The 23,003-nt window shown below is 36.8% G+C and overlaps 1 protein-coding gene across 1 annotated transcript in view; it reads left to right on the top strand.

Annotated features, from left to right (window-relative positions):
* The window catches only part of Plcxd3 (phosphatidylinositol specific phospholipase C X domain containing 3), a 142,193-nt gene extending 121,223 nt beyond the window's left edge, over nt 1-20,970 (top strand). The window contains exon 3 of the mRNA XM_042690614.1: nt 20,727-20,970. Coding sequence (XP_042546548.1) covers nt 20,727-20,880 — 154 coding nt within the window. The 3' untranslated portion in view covers nt 20,881-20,970. The remainder of the gene's footprint in view (nt 1-20,726) is intronic.
* Nucleotides 20,971-23,003: the final 2,033 nt, after the last annotated feature.

The following is a 23,003-nucleotide window of genomic DNA, read 5'->3' as shown; positions in this document are numbered from 1 at the left end:
CCATTTGTTAGGAAATGGAAAGACTTGGAAAAAATTATATTAAGTGAAGTAAGCCAGGCTCTTATTTGCAATATCTAGTATATGTCTGAATCAAGCAGAAAAGATCAGATAAGGTGATGTTAGGGAAATGAACCCTAAGATATGTATTCAAATTTTTTTTCTTTCATGCGATTGTTTCTAACACATTTATAAGATTATTTCTTTGTTGCTTTGTATGTCCCTCCCCCACAGTATAACCCCTGCTTTCATTGTATTTGATGTCGGTATAATTTGTGGAGGGGAAGGGGAAAAACAAATCGTTTAAATAGGGATACAGGTGGACCCATTGCAACAATGAGATGTACAACTCGTTATGTTGAAACATACTTTATACCTTTGGTGCGGGAGAGGGAGTTGAGAGGGGGGCGGGAGATGGGAAGGGATGGGAAGGGGAAACAAAGGAGGAGGCTACAATGCTTGATAAGAAATGTACTCATTATCTTGCCCATGTAATTGTAGCCCCTCTGTACAGTATTTCACAATAAAAAAAGAAGAAAAGGCTCACTGGACCAATAATTTAGTCTCATTTATTACAACTGTAGGAACAAAACTTTCTTGAGGATTGTGAATCTTCCAATTGAGGAAAACTGGTAGACCATATCTTAACAAAAAAAATGTAATGAGAAAAGGAGACCCTTTCAATGCAGTTAATTATTTGGGACCTAGGAAACAGGCTGGAAGTTTAAACCTACAGATTTATACTAACATGATTCTGACTTCCTTTTGGCTTCAAGATGCAATTAGCAATAAGAGATTCTAAGAAATGCAAAAAAAAAAATATGCAGAAAACTCTTCTGCTATGACCTTGACTAGTTTTACACTATCACAAGGTAAGAGGAATGATGTGTAACCAAGACAGGTTGAGTAAGAAAACATCAAAACCCAACTTCAATCCAACCCATGTACAGATCATAGGGGAAGGTAAAGGTTAGGAGCATTTCTCACTGACATAATCCCAAGTATTTCACCTAATTGAAACAAATTTGCAGGCACATTGCTATCTTCAAGCAGGGTTACCATTGTAATTATATCTTAGCTTCCTAATGAGCCCATATGTAGGGTGATTTTTTTCATACTGTGCATTGTAGAGAGGGCCAGTGATTCTCAGACAAGTTCAAGTAGATGCATAGTCTTGCTTCAAAGAATGACTTTGCAGAGCCAGGAAAGGCATCATATAGCCTTGACATTATGTAAAGAAATGATGATGGTGGTGGTGGTGATGATGATGTGGTCTTAGTTATGTAGCCTGTCAAAGGTAGAACCAGGCTTAAAATCAAATGCTGTGGCTCAAGTGGTAGAATGCTGGCCTTGAGCTGAACTGATGAGGGGCAGCACTCAGGCCCGGAGTTCAAGCCCCACGACCAACAACAGAAAAACAAAATGTTCATAATTCTTACAGTGATTTTGTATCTCTGATTGTGAGGTCATTTGATGAGTATATATAGTAGTCTTATGTAGCAAAAGGAAGTAAATCAACATTATAAAGCATCATTTCTTATCTGGAATATTAATAGTAACTTTCTTTGTCACTAACAGCTTTGCATTTTGTTAGAATACCTTACTTAGGTGAGATCTTTGCAAAGACTGGGGTATATTTTTCTTCAAAACCTTTTTATCCTCTAAAGTGGAATCAAATGCCCCATATATTCTATTTTTAGTAGCAAAGAAAGCCACATATTTGAAATCATTTCAAATGATTTCTACTTAATGAATTCCAGTGGGACATGAGTTCTTAATAAAATTAGCAATAAAATGATTAGGGCTCTCTCCTGCAGATTTTGACTTTTAGTTGAAAAGAATTTTTTAAATTCTTTTACTTTAGAAGAGCACTGTCCTTTGCAACATTTCCCTGTCAAAGAGATTTTAACACTTTGGGAGAATATCCTTCCCTGGCCTGGGGGAGGTCCTAATAAAAGTAATGAACTACTACTGACCCCACCATCAGTGGAGATGGTGTCTGTCACTAGCACTACTGTCTAGAATGCCAACAACTTCTCTTGGTGAATACCTTTCAAATTTGCACATCAGTTCTTAAGAGTTTTAGCCTGGAGTAGTGAAGAATACATGCCATTCAAGTTATTAATAAGAGCTTGGTTAACTGATAAAAAAAAAAACCGATTCTTTTAATGGATAATACCAATACTGGTTGGTTAAGGTAATCTTGCTTTCATCTTTCATTAGTTACTGTATCGAGTTCTTTCATAAAGGCCTATCATCTGATCTTAGGGACACAATATGCCCCCAGGTTCAAAGTATAGTTGAGGGGAAATATACTGCTGTATGCCTGACTGTGGAAGAGCTCTAACCTCATTCTCTGAATAAGATAGCTCCTGCTTGTCTCACAAAGGTGCTTCTGGGAGTGCAGCACACATGTCTCTCCAGTTATCACTTCATAGAACTTAAGAAGTTAATAGAAGCCGGGCACTGGTGGCTCATACCTATACTCCTAGCTGCTTAGGAGGCCAAGATCTAAGGATCATGGTTCAAAGCCAGCCTGGGCAGGAAAGGCTGTGAGACTCTTATCTCCAATAAACCACTCAGAAAACCAGAAATGGCACTGTGGCTCAAGTGGTAGAACACTAGGCTTGAGCTGAAGAGCTGGGGAACAGTGCTCAGGCCCAGAGATCAATCCCCAGGACCGACAAAAAAAGAAGTTAATAGAAGCTCTCAACCCCCCAAACCACCCGTAGATACCACACACACACCACATAGACAACAAACATGCATGCATATACACACACATGTGCATGTGCACATATACATACATACACATACATACACACACACATACCAGAGCTCCCTACTGAATATGCAGCAGCTGTCACTCCATGGCTTTCTTTCTTGCTTTACAACCAGTACTTTTATTTTTATCCCAACCTCAATCGATGCTCAAACAACGTTTAAAGATACCTTTGCAAATTGCTCCTGAAATAACTCTGGATTTGGTATAGTCTGCTACAAAAAAAGTATTTTATCTTTTGGGAATCATTTTTATAGCATAATAGATTAATTTGAAGGAAGATTCAATTAAGGAGATTGCATAGCAGGAGTTCTTTTAGGACCACATTCTCAAACACTTCTCTAAACTACAGTAGAGAGTTAACAATGCTTCTCTTTCGTACAGCATATTCTTTGCTCGATGACTCTTAGAATCAACAGCTAGTTAATTAATGACTTCATTAAGACTAATATGATCACCTGCCCTGAGGAAGGGCAGTAGTATTGTCCTTATGTCATCTTGCAAATCTTATTTTGTATTTGATAAATGAAGACTCTGGTGGTTGGATAATTGCATGGTTAAATATTCTTTTGTGTTTGTGATTCTAAATTTTCTACATTCATTGGCATCTGTACTCTGAAGCAACTCAGAGACTTACCTAGGTAGTGGTCATTACCAAATAATCCTATTACTACCCACCAGAAGCCACTTGCTATGGGTTACAAACTTTCATATTCCTAAGCTGCTTCTATTCTTTGTCAGCCATTGTTAGCCTTGGACTTTTAAGAGATTTTCTTACAATTCCACTGAGATATCAGGTCTCACATAGTTTATATTTTCTTTAGAAGCAGATAGGAAATTCTCTAAGCTAAAGAGAGAAGAATGTATACGCTAGTAAGTTTATGCTGACTTTTCTAGACGTGGAGCTCCTCCTTCTCCGTGCTTCCCTCCAGTCCTGCCTAACATCTGCTTGCTTTTTCCCTTCAGTAGAAACTGCTAAACAATTTCTGGAGAAGAGTAATCATGGAATGACTGGCCAATGATTATAGAGAAATAGTAAAAAAAAAAATTGGCTATAATGAGATAAAGGAAGGAAGATTAAATTAAGGAAATCATGCAGCAAGAGTTCTTTTAGGACCACATTCTCAAACACTTCTCTAAACTACATTATACTCTACATCCAAATTAGAAATTTGCATTCATTCTCAAGTACCTTCTGTCAGAACAGTATACAATTATAGAGGAATAATTAGAAAAGATTGATGAGAAAGGATCTAAGAATTACCTATGGAGGAAATGGAGATGTTTTAAGAAGAAATGAAGGTAATGTGTTTTGATATAGGAGAAGGCTGATACTTTTCTAACATTTGCAGGAATCATTGCACTGAGAAGGGAAAGACTTTTTCTGGATAAACTTAAGCAGGAATAGTTGGTGTTTAAAAAGAACTTTCTAATAGTTTGCACAGTCCAAAAATGAGAAGGTCATAATGAGTAGATTGTCAGCATTTCAAGATTGTGAAATATACGGCAGACTCAGGCTGTTGAAAAGACCTGTCCTGCAATAATTTCAGAACAGCACTCCACTGAACTTTTGATCAAAAGTCCACAAGTTGTACATTGGTGGTTGGTTTGTGGTTCTGTGTCTCTGTGGATATGTTGTGTGTGTGAAAATAGTAGCAATGTTCTTGAATCATGTCAATTTGGAGAATACTAGTGTAAAACTAGGAAGATAAATTCCTTAGTAGTAGGATGTATACTTGCTAGTAAAGTGTTCCACCTCTTGGAAGCCAACTCCAAACCTTAACTAGCTGTTTTAGAAGATGATCTCTATCATTTTCTTTTCTTTTTCAGTCTGGGTCAGTTTTGAATGATAACCCTCCCTCCAGCCTCCTTTTTAGCTAGTACCAGTAGTGTGTAGTACTATAGGAGTGCTACCTCATGGGGCTTTTTTTCCCCTCAGGGGCTTTTAGAAATGAAACTTTGCTAACTTTTCCATGAAGTTATCTCAGTCTGTGATCTTCCTGATCTCCGCCTCCTAAGTAGTTGATATTATAGGTGGGGACCACAAAGCCCAGCCAGGAGGTAAGATCTAAACCTCAGGATATCTAAAGAGCTCTGATATGAAAGCAGACACAATATGCCATGTGAACGGCAAACATTAGAGAGTGCCAATAGTCCCTAAAATTATTTGCCCAAGTAAATATTTTGTCTCAGGAATATCTTTTAATGTCTCATGAAGCATTTTGCCATGGAATTCAAGGTAGCATGTTTCCTAGAGAATGTATTCACTATTTATAAATGCTTTAAGGGCATCTCCAAATCTGGTAGTCTCTGTCACTTTTCTAAATGTGGAATGGAGAAAGATATAGAAAGAGAAGAAAGGCACATATATAGCATGTGTGCCGTTTGGCAATGTGTATCCTATGTTGTTACATGCTTAGAAATTTCCCCTGTTGCTCAAAATACAAAAGTTGTCAAGTAATTTTAAAAGCACTCAGTAACATGATCTCCCAAGCTATATAAGCCACAAATGATGGGATGGAAAATAGTCTTCTAACGCAGATCAACTGAGTTAAAAGTTTGCTCTGTACCAGTACTGTAGGAGAACCCCAAGTTTAAGACTCCTGGCAGGAGAAAATTATAGAATTTTCAACATAATGGATATTATTTTCTTGCAGAACAGGTGACGCATTCTTCTATTTTTTGCACCTGCAGATGTCACTGATTAAAGGAGAAAAGGCAAAAAAAAATCATCCTTGGTAATTGTACATGATTACACAGGCCTCGTGTATACTTCCACACTGACACCTGGGATATTATGATCCAATTGCATTTGGCTTGCATTCATTTCTACCTATTAACATTTTCTCTAAGGAATTGTGAAATTTCAGAAAAACAGTCAAATCTCTGACTTAGTTTTTATAGTCACACTCATCTTTAAACTGATGAGGTTAGGAACAGGAGTTATGTAGAGTACTGAGTACAGAAAGCTATGATGACATGACAGTTATCCTTCAGCTCCTACTGGGGCGCCGAGAGTGGAGGGAGCATGATGGGTATTTCTTTTAGAGAGAGATTTGGATTTTCTGAGCCTTTGATATATTATTCATCACTTAATGGTATGCCAAGGATGTTTCTGACAGAAGACTGAGCTAAGGTTCTCCGGCCATTGCCAACAAAAGTCTACTTTTGGCAGCCTTTCTGCTTTGTCAAAGGAAGCAGTGAGACCACCAAACTCAGGCATTCCACTGAACTGAGTGTATACGCAGCTTTTCTCAGCTAACCCTTCCCCTTAAACTAGCTGAAGAGCCTCCTTAGTTGCGCTGTGGAAATTTGACCCAATTTACCAAACGACACACTCGATTCTATATGGGAGGAGAGATTTCATGATCATAGAACCTCCAGTAGTGTAAATTGGAGAATTGTAGTTTGGGTTTTAGAAAACAGACTCTGAGATGCTGAGACTTGTAGGTGGAAGGTGTATTTTAGAGTCTGGTTAGGATCAACATCTATGGAGTGTGAGGGAAATCCAACTGTGAGGCCCACAGAAGCATGAGCTGACCATCTAAGGTGGATCTTCCAAATTATCCCACGTGGAACCAAGTGTATTGACACACCCCTTCCCAGTGGAAGTCAATCACTGGATGCAGGTGATCCCAGGGAAGTGTGTGTGTGACCTTGAGTGAAATGACTCTCTTAGATGGGGGACAACTCTTAGACAGAAGGTCAACTGGGAGCTGACAACCACCAGCACTCTCAGATGCGAGGTCAATAAATACTGTCCATGTAGAAGTGAGGATCTGGATGACTCATCCAGCAAATGCTATGTATCTTAGTTATAAAGGATTTTTTCCTTTTTTTTCTCTTTCTCCTTTTTTTTTAAATTTTATTTTATTGTAAAGAGGCTGTACAGAGGCGCTACGGTTACATAAGTAAGGAAATGAGTACATTTCTTGTTGATCATTGCTACCCCCTCCTTTGTTTTTTTCCTACTATCCCTTCCCTCCCCCACCTCCTCCACTCCCTGACCCCCCACCGAAGTTGTAAACATCATTTCCAACATAGTTTTTTGTGAGTCTCATTGTTGCAATGGGTCATCCTGTGTCCTTGTTTCAGCATTTTATTATTCCCCTTCCCTTCCCCAAATTAGATAAATGTATATACAAGATGCAGGGTACCAAAATCAAATACAGTTGACAACAGGGATACACCATAGGGGGAAGAACACACAAAAGAAACAAAAAAATCACATAGTACATTAAAAACAACAACAACGAAGAAAAAAACCTTTTGTGTCCATATCTTGGGGTTCATTTCACTTAGCATCATCTTATATGGGCATATGTACATAGCTTGTGAGCTTTTCTGCTCATCTTATAAGGTTATCCTAGACTTATACTAGTTATTACAAATAAGAGAAACCATGGGACCTATATTTCTTTTTGTCTGGCTTACTTCACTTAATATGATTTTTTCCAATCTTTTCATTTCCTAAGAAATGGGGCAGTGTGATTCTTTCTGATGCACGCATAGAATTCCATTTTTAATATATATTACATATATATATATACATACATATATATATATATATATATATATATACAAATGTACCACACTTCCTTGATCCATTCATCTATTGAGTGGCATCTGGGTTGGTTCCATATCCTAGCTATGGTGAATAATGCTGTGTTAAACATAGTTGTGCTGGTAGCTTTGGTATGGCCTTGTTTGTGATCATTTGGGTAAATGCCCAGAAGTGGGATTGCTGGATGATAGGGGAGCTCTATCAATCACCTGCCTAAAAGTCATCTGAAGTAGGACTATGAAGCCATCACATTTATTTACTGCCCAATATGAGCTAGGAAGTTTAAACATTGACACTAATAATGGTGAACAATTGAGTTGTATGCCTCAGGTATTATGCCACTTTTTATGTACATGTACTTTCACTTCCTCTTCATAATTCATTCTTATGCTTCTGTACATAAATGAGGTAAGTGATGCAAATAAACTCAAGTCACTTGCCTAAAGGAACAAAAGCACGCAGGAAAGACCCAGGATTTGAATCCAGAGACTGTCTATTTCAGAGTGCTTGTTTGTAACCTGTAAGCTATTCCACCTCTCTGCATTGTATTGTTTTATTATAGTCTTTTTAAATGCTGTGTGAGTCTTAATTCCATTTGGCAATGGGGAAAGCATGCATGTGAAGATTAGGTCATCTTCCTGAGTTCACATGCTATTGTAATATAGTTCTGATTCCCAAGCGCTGACTCTTTCTGTGGTTCCTATGTCAGATGTGTCACAATTGTGTCTGTTGCTCCTGTGTCATTCAACAAACACCACAGTCTTTGCAGAGTTTTCCTATGTATCATCAGCAACTTACTGAGGAACATGGAATTGGGATGTACGGCATTTCAGTGGATAAGGATATGGAAATAAATACCTAAATTTTTTAGGGTCTCCATGCAAGGTTATGGGGAAAAAATTAAGTAATTTCTACTTGCAGGTAATTCTGGAAGGACCATATTTCCCCATCTGATTCATGTCTGTATCCTCTGTGACAACCATCCAGATAAGCACTCAATTATTTTTTGACAGTATGAGAGATTATGAATGCCATACAGACCAGAAGGTCTAAGAATGCACCATCAAGGGCCTTTTTCATTACCTTCCCTTATAGAAAGAACCCTCTCCTCTTAATGAATGAAAAATTTTATTGGTAATATTTTCTCATCATTAAAATTAAAGGCATATGAAATGCACTAGCAGTTTACATAGACAGTATATAGTCATTAGTAAAACTGAATTGCAACACTGGCACTCTGAAGTTTATGATGCCATTCTTCATAACATCTAATATATATATATGTATATATATGTATATACATATATATACAAAATCAATCTGAGGGATTGACAAATGAATGGATACAGAAAATGTTTATGCACATGGAATGTTACTCAGCTACTAAAAATGAAAGAAAAACTGATGAAACTGGAGAGCATGCTGTTAATTAAAACAAACAAGGCCCCCCAAAACTAATTTGTATGTGCTCATACAAATGAGCTAAAATGTTGCTTTCAACATTTCTATTCTCTTTTAAGAGAATAGAATAGTATTTCTAGTAGCTAGAAAGAGAGAGAGAGAGAGGGTGAGGTTAGATACAAAAAAAACAGAGTTAGAGAAATAAGTTCTGGAGTTTTACAGCACTATGAAGAGACTACAGTTCATGATAACATTATTATATATATATGATATTCATTATATATTTAAGAAAGAAGGAGCACAAAGCCTTCACATGTAAAGAAATGACAATGAGATGGAAATGACAAGATGGAAATAGCTGATTTGATCAGTGTCCATTGCATGCATGCTTTGAAATATCACTCTCTACCCCCGAAATAGGTCTAAGTGCTACATTTTAATTAAAAAGAAAAACTAAATAAAATTATCCAGCCAACAACAAAAAAGTAAATAAACATTTTAGTTAACACGTATCAGGACAGATCATAGATTCCCAATTTCTGGGTAGCTTTCCAACTTACTGCCTCTGGGACTTCTTTGTCTGGAGTCTTGAAGTTACAAACTACTAAGACCCAAGAGATAAACTCAGATAGTGCTTTTTCCTTGGTCCTAGGGATTGAATTCAAGACTTTGTACTCAATAGGAAAGTACTCCTATCATTGGATTGACAATCCAGTCCTAGATAATCATTGAGATGTTTGTTTCAGGTTCAAGGAAAACCAGTGTAAGTTTGGCCTCTGCTTTTTCTTAGCAAAGAGGATTCTTTCCAAAGAGATCAGAAAGTCATGTTGGCAGATAGAGGCATCATATGCACTGAGTAGGGCAAAGGCCTCTGTTCTTTGAGTTCCCAAATTCCTGATTATTTGTGGGGCTGCAGGTACCAAGGAAGAGATGATAATGTGAAAACCCACAACCACCCTCTGCCTGCCCCAGCAAGTTCATTATATTGAGGTTCTGCTCTTGGGGGCGAGGGGGAACATTTTCTGCTCCTGGCCATCTAAATCTTACTATATTAAAGGATGATGTTTATATCCACCAAGCTTTCTTTCCTCTTGAATTCCCCTAGAAAGCCAGAAGATAGACTAGTAGTTCTAACACACCGGGAGACCTCCATTAGAGAGCTGGCTGGCTTCACATTCTGTCTCCTAGAAGAGTGACTCATTCTGAAACCCTACCTTAGAGCAAACAATGAGCCTGAGGACACAGAACATTTTCTGAACTCTCAACACTATTTTTCTTGTACTGTATATAGTCTCATTTTAATTGAAAATGGAATTGTAACAGTTTTCCTAGTCACAACATAATCATCAAAGGAAACAGCGTCTTTTGCTTTGCTTTGATTTCATTGCTTTTTGTTTAAGCAAACAACACAAAAGCTAAACAAAACTTACAACCTCCCAGGCATGAAAATGAAGTGAGCTATGTCTCATGGATTTCTAAGGGTTTGGAATTTTCCTTTGGAAAACTTAAACCACTGACTGATAAGTTACAGAGTGGGTGAGGCGGCTGTGTCTGTCCCTGTGTCCCTCTATTCTCAGGGTTGCTGCTGCTTTGTGGCCACAGCCTTTGTGTTTAACACACATCTGCAGTCACAGCTGTAACTAGTTCTGGACACAGCCAGACTACACTTAGATAATGCCACCATTGATTTCATTACCTGGGTGAGGAGGTATGTAGGAGAGTCCGGTTTGGTCTTCATAACCACAAGGTATTATTATTCCTAATTTTACATGCGGAGAAAATTAAAATAGAGAGGATTCACACAAGGTATGCAAGATCATAAACCAAACACATTCAATGGGGACTAGAACTCAAAATTTCTTTTTATTATTTTTAAACCCCAGTCAGCTAATTTTCTTTGTTCATTAGTTTTTAAAATAAATTTCTTTTCTTTCCACTAAGCTGTCTATAACAAGAGGGCAAGAACTGAGTTTGTTTCTTATCCACATATCCTAAGTACAACACTAAATAAAATGTTCAGCACGTAAGAAATACCTTATATATGCAGATGTCCTTCTGTGTCCATGGGGGACTGTGGACACCCAAATCTGTGGGTGCTCAAGTCTCTTATATAAAATGGCATAGTATTTGCCTGTGATATATGCTTATCTTTTCATATGCTTTAATAATGTCCGGTACAATATCAGTGCTATGCAAATGGTGTTAGACTTTACAGGCTAAGGAATACGACAAGAAAGAAAGGCTCACACATGCTCTGTAGAGAAGCTATTTTCTTCTCAAATACTGTCCATCTCAGTTGACTGACTCCTCAGCTGAGGGTCTATCAGTTGTCACAGAGGGATAACTGTATTAGTTGAACAGATATGCCTTTATCAAGCTACAAATGGAGTTTAAATTTGGCTTGAAGGGAACTTGAAAATTTGAAGAACAGGGAACTTTAGTCATTCATAGCTACAGCAGAGAGCATTCTGATTAATGATATACTTAAGAGCATCTTTAACCCTTTCTAGTTTCTGCCTAAATAATCACAGTAATTCAATTCTGAATGTACATAGGTGCATAAAAAGCCTTAGGAAACTTTAACTTATTCAGGAATGCTGCCCAAGTCACTTGAAATCTCTAGAATGCTTATTTAGGGCATTGTTTTTGTAACTAATTCATATGATCTGATTATTTCTCTGAGTATAATTTCAGGAAAAAGGTATTTTCAAAAATGAGAGGTTTCATTAGGTATAAATCAGATTTTGTGTGTGTTTATGCTGATACTAGAGCTTGAACTCACTGTCTGAACTTAGCTGTATCTTAGTTGTTTTGTTCAAGGCTTGTGTTCTCTTACTGGAACCACAGCTCCACTTCTGTATTTTCCGTGTTAATTCGTGATGAGGATCTTATAGTCTTTACTGCTTGGGGTAGCTTCAAACAACCATCCTTCAACCTCAGCCTCTTGAGTAGCTAGGATTATAGATGTGAGCCACTGATGCCTGGTCATGAATCAGATATTGATGTTCACAGTAAAAAATATAGGATAAGGCTTGTACTTATGGGCTTTATGTATGATTTATGAGATGCACCTGTCTACCTGACGTTATTTTGAAGCTACCACCACTGTTTGAATGTAGCAGCATAGAACCCACATCCTTTATTACTGCATGCCTTCCTGCACAAAATGCAAAGCTTTTGGCAAGAGATTCTTTCTGTTTTGTCTTTTTCCTCTCTACATTTTGAAGTAAAATTTTCAAACTTTTGGAAATAGGTGGATTGAAAGGGCATCACATTTTATCTGTCAGATTTGATTTTAATTGATTGGTCTTAGGTGGCTCAGTTGCTTGGGGTAAGAAAGCCTGACCTGAAATTCTGCTGGACCAGGAGGGCTCCAGTTGTTGGGAGGCTGGGTTTGGGATGACAGTGACAAGACACTCATATTCTCATAGAGTTTCTCATCTTTAAGTACATCAGGGAATTTTATAAAAAGTAATGAATTGATTTTGGAAATTCCATTTCATTTAATAAAAGACATACTTCTGGAGGTAGAGGTATGGTTCACTAGTAGAGTTCCTGCCTAGCAAGTATAGGCTCTGAGTTCAAACCTCAATACTACCAAAAATTAAACATTAAAAAAAATTTCTTTGAAAATTTTGATAAATTCAAACAACATTCACTAAAAGACACAACTCTCTTATTACCCACACTTGTTTAGCCATAAGTATAAATGCAACTCTTTAGAGGAGTAATAAATGTACCAAATATAAAATACAGTTGTAAAAAGTATTATAAACACACATACACTTGAATTTGAAATTTACATGGATTTATAATAAATTTCTAAAGAGTTTGATTCTAATTAACTAAAGAAGAACTGTTTATAGCTAATAATTAGAATTAATAAGCAACAAATACATTAAGAAATCTGATTAAATAAATTTAATTCTGACATTTTTTTCTTATTTTGAAGATTTTAAAGGCATTTATGAATTAGCACACATTAATAACACAAAGAAGTTTCATTGTGTCGATTCATACATGCATAAGGGTACTTTCTGCACTTTTACCCTTTCTTTATATTTCTATTCCCCTCCTTTCTGTCCTTTCTTAAACTGTTCTGGTGTTTCATTATGCTATCTTTATACATACATGTATTTAGGAAAATACACACACACAGATGGTGATGGCTCCACTATCATTATCACTCATATAGAATCACATGATATTCAATGTATAATATAGGGAAACACAGGGCTGAGGACTGAACCCAGGGCCTTGTGTGCGCCGGGTGGGAACCCTTCCGCTGGGCTAAACCCTCAGCCCCAAAGGGAACGCATTTTTCAATGTAAGGAACTGGCAATTTGAAAACTCACAGGCAAGACCTGACACGTATTGAAAATGTAAAAGTTCCTCACAACAACAACTATAATAAATTCCTTTCCTCAAAAGAGTAGTGAATTCACCAGCTAAAATCTATAGCCACAAGATAGCATCCTCGTGAATTATGTCTGTACTTTTAAAAGTAGATTTTTTTTCTCCTCAAAGCAAAATGTTTTGGCTTGTACAACACATTGTATTGAGTTCTTAGTCTAACTTATTGGCCTTGTGCCAAGCATTGAAAATAGAGAAGCAAGGAAGACAGATAGTTTGTCCTCAAAATATTTGTAATTTAGATGGAGAGATAGCCGCTGATGATACACATGAGTACAATTACTATTTGAACCACTGTTGGGAAGAAAGGTCAGTCACCTGGAAGACTAGTGAGTTGGCTAAGTAAAGGAGCAGGGAAGGAAATGAGTTCTTGGTCACATGCACTCCTATGTGTGCATACAGGGGTGTGCATACACACACACATACACACACACACACACACACACACACACACACACACCAGAGCAACAGCTTCCACCACCACAAAAACAACAATAAAGTATAAAGGTATCAAGGGAAAATCAGACCCATCAGGACTTGCAAGACTAATAATATGGCTAGAATTCAGTGAGGAGCAGAGTGACAAGAGACAAACCCAGAGGAGCCTCCAGTGCCATGGTTTGGGGCCCATAAACAGATTATTGCTTTTCTTCCTCAGAGTTCTAGGAGGTAGTTGACATGTCCTAAGAAGGACTTGACATTAAGCAGCACATCAATATCAGCACATTCTTCTGAAGGAATGAGTTTGGTTATGGAAGGAACTCAATAGTGATAGTTGGAAAAAGGCTTCTCTCTGTATTTGTAAGTCCTAAATCTTTTCCAAACCAAGTCTCAAAGCCAGATCCTAAGAAAACTTTGGTCCTCAAGAGCCAAGATTCCTATGCACTTTTTTGTATATCTTCTAAGAACTCTACAAGTTCTTAGAAGATGCATCTTGGAGAAGATCTATGAGCCTTCTTGTACAAAGTTTGGAAACTATCTTACCAGCTGAATTTACTTAACTTGTAAGGGGAATCTGCCACCAATATGCACTCTCCCTCTGTTTTCTCTACCTTCAACCAGCCTTTCTACCTTCATGCCTCCCACTCTGGCCAATCACTCATTTTTCCTATTTGTATCTTATCTTTCATGCACTTCTGCAAATGCTGTTCCCTTTTCTTGAACTCCTTCACTTAGCTTTCATTGGAATGCTTTACTTCTTTATCTAGAGTGCCTGGTCAGAATTAAGTCCCAAAGTCCTAAATCTTCATCATCCAGTCTTGTTTGAGAACACCAGGACACATTTCCTCTCATTTCTTTCTTTGGAATGATGAAAGTCTAAAACAATCCTGCATCCTCACTTTTATATCACCATTATATTATACCTAGTAATGAGTCCCAGCTCTCAGAACACCTTGCTGTTATACTGCCTTCAGATTGCAGCCTCTGGGGCAGGGAATTGCAAAGGCTGTCACGGATGGATATTCAGTATAAAAACCAGGACAGAAAGACATGAACTTTACATGACACTCTTACATGATAATTTTATGGAGTGTAAAAGTGAGGCTGAAGAGAAAACTAGCCTGATTATTGTCATAAAGGATGGAAATGAAATGTGAAGAAAGTAGTCTTGCTTCAGAACGACAATGGTGTTATGACATTTTTTTCTTTTTCAAAAACTTTTTATTGTTATTCTACAGGTAATGCATGGGGTAGTTACAGTTATGTAAGTGAAGTAATTATTACATTTTTTTTTGGACACTGTTACTCCTTCCCTTGCTCTCTCCAAATTTTTTAGTATTATGTTTGTTAAAATGCAAACTTATCTTGAAGTGATTATCCTAGCATTCAATTGACATTTTCCAGATAAATAAAATCTAAATGACCTTATAAATTCAGCATGTTATGGAAAGTGTTAAATGTGAGGAGGCATTGTGTTTGTCTAGTTGTATATTTTTATGTCAAAGTAGACCATTCTGTAAATAAAGGATAGTATACAAATTCAAAGGAATTTAATAATGTCTTAAGATTATGTAACTTCATTTAGAAATATTTTCCTTCATGATACCAGTGACTGTTACTTGAATGTTTACTAATAACTTCTGGCTACCAAGAAATATAGAAATAGTATGACTATATGAAGGCTTTTGTGGATCTCACAGAACTCTAAGAAGTTTCAAAGGGAAACAAAGAGCAAAGAACAAATTTATTACCATTAAATGGAAGACTTTTGATGGATGTAATGTTACAGCCATCTTTGTATGAAAAATTCCTCTCTAACTGGAACAAAAGCAACGACACACAAAATTAAGTTGAATGAAGCTCAGACACTATGTATGTGAAAGAAAGCTCTTAATCCAGACCATCTCCATTTCCTGTTTCCCCCACTTTCAACCAGTCTTTCTACCTTCATGTTCCTACTCTCCGGCCAATCAATCATCTTTCCTATCTGTATCATATCTTTCATGCCCATGCACTTGCAAATGCTGGACCCTTTTCTTGAACTCCTTCACTTAGCTTTCACTGAGATGCTTTGCTTCTTTATCTAGAGTGCCTGGTCAAGATTAAGTTCAAAAGTCCCCTATTTTGTGAAGTGTTCCTTAAATTCTTCCAAGAAAAAGAAATTCTTTTATCTATGTCCCATAGTGTGTGTGTGTGTGTGTGTGTGTGTGTGTGTGTGTGTGTGTGTGTGTGTGTATATATGTAAACATATATATAGTTTCTTTTTCTTTGGAATATCTGAGCCCAAGATTTATAGTTACACTTGAATTCAATTAATGTATTGTATTCTTTTTGAGTTTCAGACAATTCTGTAGATACCATGAATATATTGATAGACATGGAATGATTTTTGTTTGTGTTTGAAAGTGTTTTGAAAAGTCTACAGGCACTAATAACAATAGGCCTGGAAATTAGTAATGTCAATGAAGCATTCTAGATATACTTAAATATCAAAGTTTAAAAGCTATAAAGCTTTTAAAGAAAAGGGCTCATCACCCAGGGATGGGAAAAGCCAAATCTTAAAGGGTAAGCAAAAACTAGTCAAAGAAAATTCGGCAAGAATAACATTTTATATAATGGAGAGTTGTGAAAAAATAAGAATTAAACTTCAAGCCAGGCATGGTTGCATGCAGCTATAATCCCGGCAACTCAGGAAGTGGAGACAGGGGTATTATGAGCTTGAGGCTGATATGAGCAAAGGTGGTGCGGCCCTATCTTAAAAAATAATAGCAATGGGGAGGAAAGGGCTGAGGTATAGTTGAAGGAAGTCTCTTGCCTAGCAAGCATAAGATGTGGATTCAATCCCCAGTACCAATAAAGAAAAAAAGGAAAGGAGGGGGGGAGGAAGGAGGGACAGAGGAAAGAAGGAAAGAGGGAAGGAAGGGAAAAAGCAAAACAAAAGCTTAATGAATTTGACTTAACCACTCTCTGAAGATTTATATCCATCAACTATTCAGGTGCTACAATTCTAAACTCTAAGATGCTCTAAGGTTAGTAGGTGAGGCATTAAGGAGAGCAGAAGTCTCGTGCAGGAAATGAATATTCTTGTAGAAGAGGTCAAGGGAGCTTGAGTACATTTCCATATACAAGTACCATCTATAAATCGCCAGACACTGAATCTTTCCAGTGTCTTCATCTTATATTTTCAATCCCCAGATCTGTAAGAAATAAATGTCTTTTGTTTCTAAACATACTAGGTTTTGTTACACCAGTCCTGAATAGATTAAGCCATAAATATTTGATATATTTTGTATAGTTGATATATTTGTATATTTTATTGCCACCAAAACAGACTTGTCAACTCATTATGTTTCTTTGTTCCATACTAAATAAACTGAGAACTTGCCAATTAGCTGTAAATCCTAAATTTTCGATTGCACTGTTGTGCCCAAGTGGGGAAAATTGCACACATACATACATATACACATACACAAACACTCACAATATGCACACTATAGATAGACAGAGATATACATAGACAAAGATGTGTATTACAGATATCCAAATGATATAAACACAGTTATATAGATATGCAGTCTTTCTGTAATATTCAAATACCATGAAGGCGTAAAGTAAACAGGAAAAAAGATGTTTTAGAAGGCTCCTTGAGGTCCAATGGTGAAAAGGGGTTAAGAAAAGCTACTCTAAATAGATGTTCAGCATATTTACAGGAAAATAAAATAAAAATAGATGTTCAGTAGTGCTTATTTGCTAGTTTTAATCCAGTATAGCGTGTCTTTTGTTTAATATAATTCTACTTAGGACTGTCTGAGTATTTGAGAGTCATTCTGGCATCATTGCTTGTTTTGTCTTTGGTATCATATTGACTTTAGTAAAGAATGTCTGCACAGAAAATAAAAATATTCCCATGACTCAGAGAAATGATATTTTAAGTGTAATGCTCATGTTTCATCTGAGGACTACAAGCTATTCCAGAAGAATGTTTCATCAATCTTCAAAGCAATCTACTTTATAGAGAAACAGAAAAGAGCACACTGGTGTTTTTCTAAGTCCTCTCCATGGGGATGACAATTAGTTCTAAATTCAGACTCTGGAATTTCAGTCTCAGATGCTGTTTCTGTGATAGTCATGGTTCCAGGATGAAGGGCTGGATGTTCAGAGACCTATGAGGACCTAGTACCCAAGGGACCAGGGACCAAGTGAACAAGCTACTCGGTTAAGGTGAATGCACAATAGATACAGGCCTCCGTATCACTCTACTTATTCTGCCTTTGACCTCAAGGTGAGCCACCTGTTGAAAAAACATCCCTCCCAGGAAATACACTTTGTGGCATTTTTCCAAAGAGCGTCTATCTTTTCTCACATGCAAGATGATGTTGTGTCCATAACAGAGCTACTTCATTTGCGACAGCAAGCTCAGAAGAAAGAGTAGTAAGGGATTCCAGCATGAGTAAAGGCGTATGCGTAGCCACAACACCTGTGTTCCAATTGATACACCTGTGTCTGTTTCAGATTTTTCTTTTCTTTTCACTTTTTTCTTTTTTGCCAGTCCTGAGGCTTGAACTCAGGGCCTGGGCTCTGTCCCTGAGCTTCTCTATGCTGAAGGCTAGTGTTCCACCACTTGAGCCACAGTACCACTTCTGGTTTTTTCAGAGAGTAGTTTACTTTAGAGATAAGAGTCTTACAGACTTTCCTGCCCAGGCTGGCTTTGAAATGCAATCCTCAGATCTCAGCCTCCTGAGTACTATGTGTGTGAGTGTGTGTGTGTGTGTGTGTGTGTGTGTGTGTGCGTGTGTGTGTGTGTGTGTGTGCGTGCACACGCACGTGCACATTTATGCATAATCTCAATTTATTTTGCCTATTTTTATAGTTTTTATTAGAGAAATCCCTTGTTTAAAATTATTCCTATGTATTTTAGGCTATTGGACACATGATTTTTCTATTTCTTCCTTTCAGAGTTGAAAAAGTATTTGTTAATTCTGTACAGCAATAATACCAAGTATTTGGTCAATTTGTGTTCTGCAACTTTTACTGAATTTATTAGTTTAATATTTTTGTTTCATCTTTGGGATTTTCTATATGCACAATTATGTCATCTGAAAACATGACAATTTACCTTTCTCTTTTCCAATTCAGATATCTTCTATTTCTTTCTTTTGCTTGATAGTTCTAATTTCTCTAATGGTTATTCCTGTCCCAAGACTTACACTCTTCTATTTATTTATCTACAGTGAAAGAAAGCTATAGTCTCTATGTCACAAATCTAATTATAACCCTTAGTTAACAGCTTTCAGTTGCTAGACATTTCTCTGGGCCCTTTAGGACCTGATTCTCTGCTTTCTCCAATACCTTTCAACAATTCCTTAAATTTCCTTACAACTTGCTTGAGGTCATCAAACTCATCATTCTCTTTTGCCCCTTCTTATCTCTCCCTTTCTTCATGTCTTTCTGAAGGGTCAGGTTCACATATGTTTATATAACCTTATTAATACACTGCCATCTCCTTGGTCTTATTTATACTTTTTACCATAGAATCCTTTCTTCCTTCCCCACTCAGATCAAAGTAACTTTTGCTCCATTGTGCATCATCATCCATATTATCTACTTATCTGCAGCTCTACTTTAAGCACACAGTAGGGTGTGTCAATGAATAGGAAGTGATATTTTCTCTATCCCCGTCCCCCACTCCCACTTTTTCTCAGATAAATATTTCACCTACTAGTCCCTTCATATCTAGCTCAGAGATCATTCTTCTGAAACATTATTTTTGTCATTCTAAACTATGCTGGGTAATCTTTTCTCCATACTCATTTCAATGAATGAGCTTTTATAAAGAAAATCAGTCATACCACTTCCTCTGCTCAAGATTCTCAGAGTCCCCACATTTTACTTATTGTGTCTCAAAACCCTCATGGTAGCCTACCAGGCCTCAGGTGCCACCCATGTTTTTAATTGTCTTTCTGACTTCATCTTTTAGTCCTCTCCTGTTCCTTTCTCTAAGCTAAGGTATGTTGCACCTTTAGTCCATTACAATAGCTGGGATGCTTGCTCTGAATGGCCAGATGACTAACTCCTTCTTTTGTTCAAGCCTTTAAACTTAAAGACTTCATAACCAGCAACACACACAGACCCACTTTTCTTTACTCCATTTACTCTTTTCGTTGTCCAGCTATAAAATTTACTTATGATGACCACATGTTACAAAAGGAGATACTTTTTATTATCTGTAAGTAATTTTACAAAGGGGTTTCTATTCAACATGTCAATTTAGGAGTACAATGCATCTTGGTCATCCTATCATTCTCCCACCACCTATTCTAATCCTACCATTTCACACATGTACATTGAATGTCATGACTGTATTAGCCCACCTTTTATCTCTCTATTTGCTTTCCTCCCACTCTTGGATCTCCAGCTTGCTCTGACAAAACATATTTCTGCTTCCTGGTATTGGTTTTGTTAAACTGTAACAGTTGTTTAAAGGAGGTACAGCATTGGAATCCTCCTCCTGTATAGGCTTTTAGTCAATTTCCTTGTGTACATATGCATAGATAAAGGAAATAATTTTATCTTTTTCACTTTTGAAATGTGCTTATAGGGGGAATTGTATCTTGATAGATGACCACTTAAGTGGGAATGAAAGAATGCGCTCTGGTTTTGCCGTATTATAATTTTATTCTTTGTCTACCTGCCTATCATCAAACCATGAACCTTTTGAACATTTACTGTTCTCAATATCTTACCACATTTCCTGGCAATAGTGGATTCATAATAAATGTTTGTTAAGTGTACACATTCATTTCTCACTTTACCACCTCCATAGCTTTGTAGGTTGTAAAGTTATATATACTAGAATACAAAAGCAAGTTTCATTTTAGACAATCACAGTTTCTGAGATCTCCAAAGATGAAGAGTCCAAATGGACCAATATGGAAACTCCCTGTAAGGTATTTGTAGGGTTGCTGAGAAGAATTCACCACAGTCCATTGATTCTTTTTTGTCTCCATTCATATTTATGTTGGGGCATTTATTTTAATGAATTGGAAACCCAAATGGAAATTTGAGAATTATAGAATGTGAAGAACATACCTTGCCTCTCATGATGGGTCTGTTTCCTTTCTTTCTCAGAGCGCTTCCTGCCATGATGCAGTGGGTCCGCACGCAGAAGCCGGGGGAGAGCGGCATCAATATTGTCACTGCTGATTTTGTAGAACTTGGTGATTTTATCAGCACTGTCATAAAGCTCAACTATGTCTTTGATGAAGGAGAAGCCAATACCTGATGTCACTATTGGGAGTGTCCATGAGTAAGATAGAGAAGAATCATTGTATTAGGCATATTCTCTGTAAACGTTCTGATCCCCCTATTCCACCGAGTCTCTGTGGGGATTAGGGCTAGAAGTGGGTGGGAATAGGGGGGAAATTGCTTCTTCAGTGATTATAATTATACTCTACATTGCTATAAATATTTCATTTCCCATTTGGTGAGCAAAAGCTACTTCTAGTGTTAGGGATAATGGAGAACAGTAAATCTGTTTTCCAAACTTAGTCTGTATTGTATAATTCACAAGTGATTATTGGATTGTGTTTTCTTATTTCGACTTAGGGCTCCTCAGCTGTCCATGCCCTCTAACCTTTCTGCTCATTCTCTTGCTCGCTTGCTCTTTCTAATCAGATGCTGTGGTGTGGGTCTCAAAACAGTTGAATGCCCAGCTTCCTGTGTGTTACATTGTTGTACTGAAATTTACTTGTTTTGTGGGACTTGGTGTAATATACTGTAGTCACTTGCAATTGGCATCATAGATAATCTTTGGTGATAGAAAATATGCATCAAATCAGCTTTCCTGCATCAGTCATATTGGAAGTCATAATCAGTGATTTTTGTGTTATTTGAAAACAATAGTGTTTCCAAGTATTTCTATGTAAGGCAGCTATAACCATAGTGTAAAAACTTTTTTAGAAGAAATATGAGTGCCACTTCCATATCAAAAAATAAGGAGATAGGGGCAGGTCAACACACTGTTAATTCAATAGCAATGTCCTGCCACTTCCAGTCATTGACAAGCTAAAAGAAGTGTATTTAAGTAAAAAAAAATTAAAAAAACATTTCCAAAAGCCCTATTCACAATTTTTATTTTTAAAAGGAAAAGGAAAAATAAATTTGCTTTCATGCCAGATTGAAATTTCCAAATACGAAGTTATAAACCCCAGATTTTGAGAAAAAAATATTCTGCAGGAAACTTCGAGTTTGGAAGGGAAGACAAGTGAAAAGAGTTAGAGCAATGTTTTTGAAGCTATGTCTGTAAAAATCACACGGATCCATAAAATGATTGAAGAAAATTCTTGAAATATGTGTGATATGAACCGACTTGTTTAAAATTGGCACTATCTTACCATATCTGGGTTCCAGCCTATTTCAAAGGTAAGATTAAGGCAGAGGGCAGAAATACAATAACAAAGTATATCTGCCTAACTCTCAGTAATTCAGATATAGAGGGAAGAGGAATGAAAACATACTACACACTCTTAAGTGTTAAATCAACCTTAGTGTCTTCATATTTGATAACTCATTGTACTTACAAAGTGTCATGTTGAATGGTAGCCCTTTCATAACAGCTACTTAAAGATAACAGAGCTATACCTAATAAAATGTATTAATATTTGACATCTTAAAACACCCTGTTAGCAGAGCACACTGCCCTTCTTTATGCATACCACAGGATTATTTAGGAATCATTTGTAATACTCTAGCAAATTTTCTGACATTCTTACACTTACTCTTACCATTTTGTCTTCATGTTTAGATACAGTCATACCCAAATAGGCTCTTGGGACAATTCAGTTCCATTACACGTGGCCCATAGCATGCTTTCAACCCGTTAATTATATTTGAATGGAGACCAAAGACTTGATTTCTTAGACTTGGGTAGGAAGTTAATTTCAAGATGCTCAATGTAAGGATTACAAATAAATAAGAGTAATTTTGAGAATATAAGTACTCTATCAGATACCGCAGAAAGGGAACAAAAACTGTTTATACTGAAGAAACTGTTTATGAAAATATCATATGTGTAGATCAAGTAACATGCATATGCTCACAACACATATGTTTACTCATTCCAGTTTTGTGTGTATATATATACATATATAAAGAGAGAAATACATGGTATACAATAGATATCCATTTCTGTGCAGGTAGACAGATGCATAGATACAAAAGCACACAGATTATAGACAAGCAGTAAAATTATTTTCAAGTAAAAATAGTGATCATATTACATAATTTAATTTTAAGCCTGAGCTCCTTAACAATGTATGAAAAAGAGCAATTAAATCTTTCAATATAGAATAGCTAATCATATTGAAATATTTTTTGTAATTATATTATAACTTGATCCTCCTCAGT

Source organism: Dipodomys spectabilis, unplaced genomic scaffold (assembly GCF_019054845.1).
Source record: "Dipodomys spectabilis isolate Male_0828 unplaced genomic scaffold, ASM1905484v1 ptg000138l, whole genome shotgun sequence".
NCBI classification, from domain to species: domain Eukaryota; kingdom Metazoa; phylum Chordata; class Mammalia; order Rodentia; family Heteromyidae; genus Dipodomys; species Dipodomys spectabilis.
This window is presented reverse-complemented; position numbering and strand designations above follow the sequence as displayed.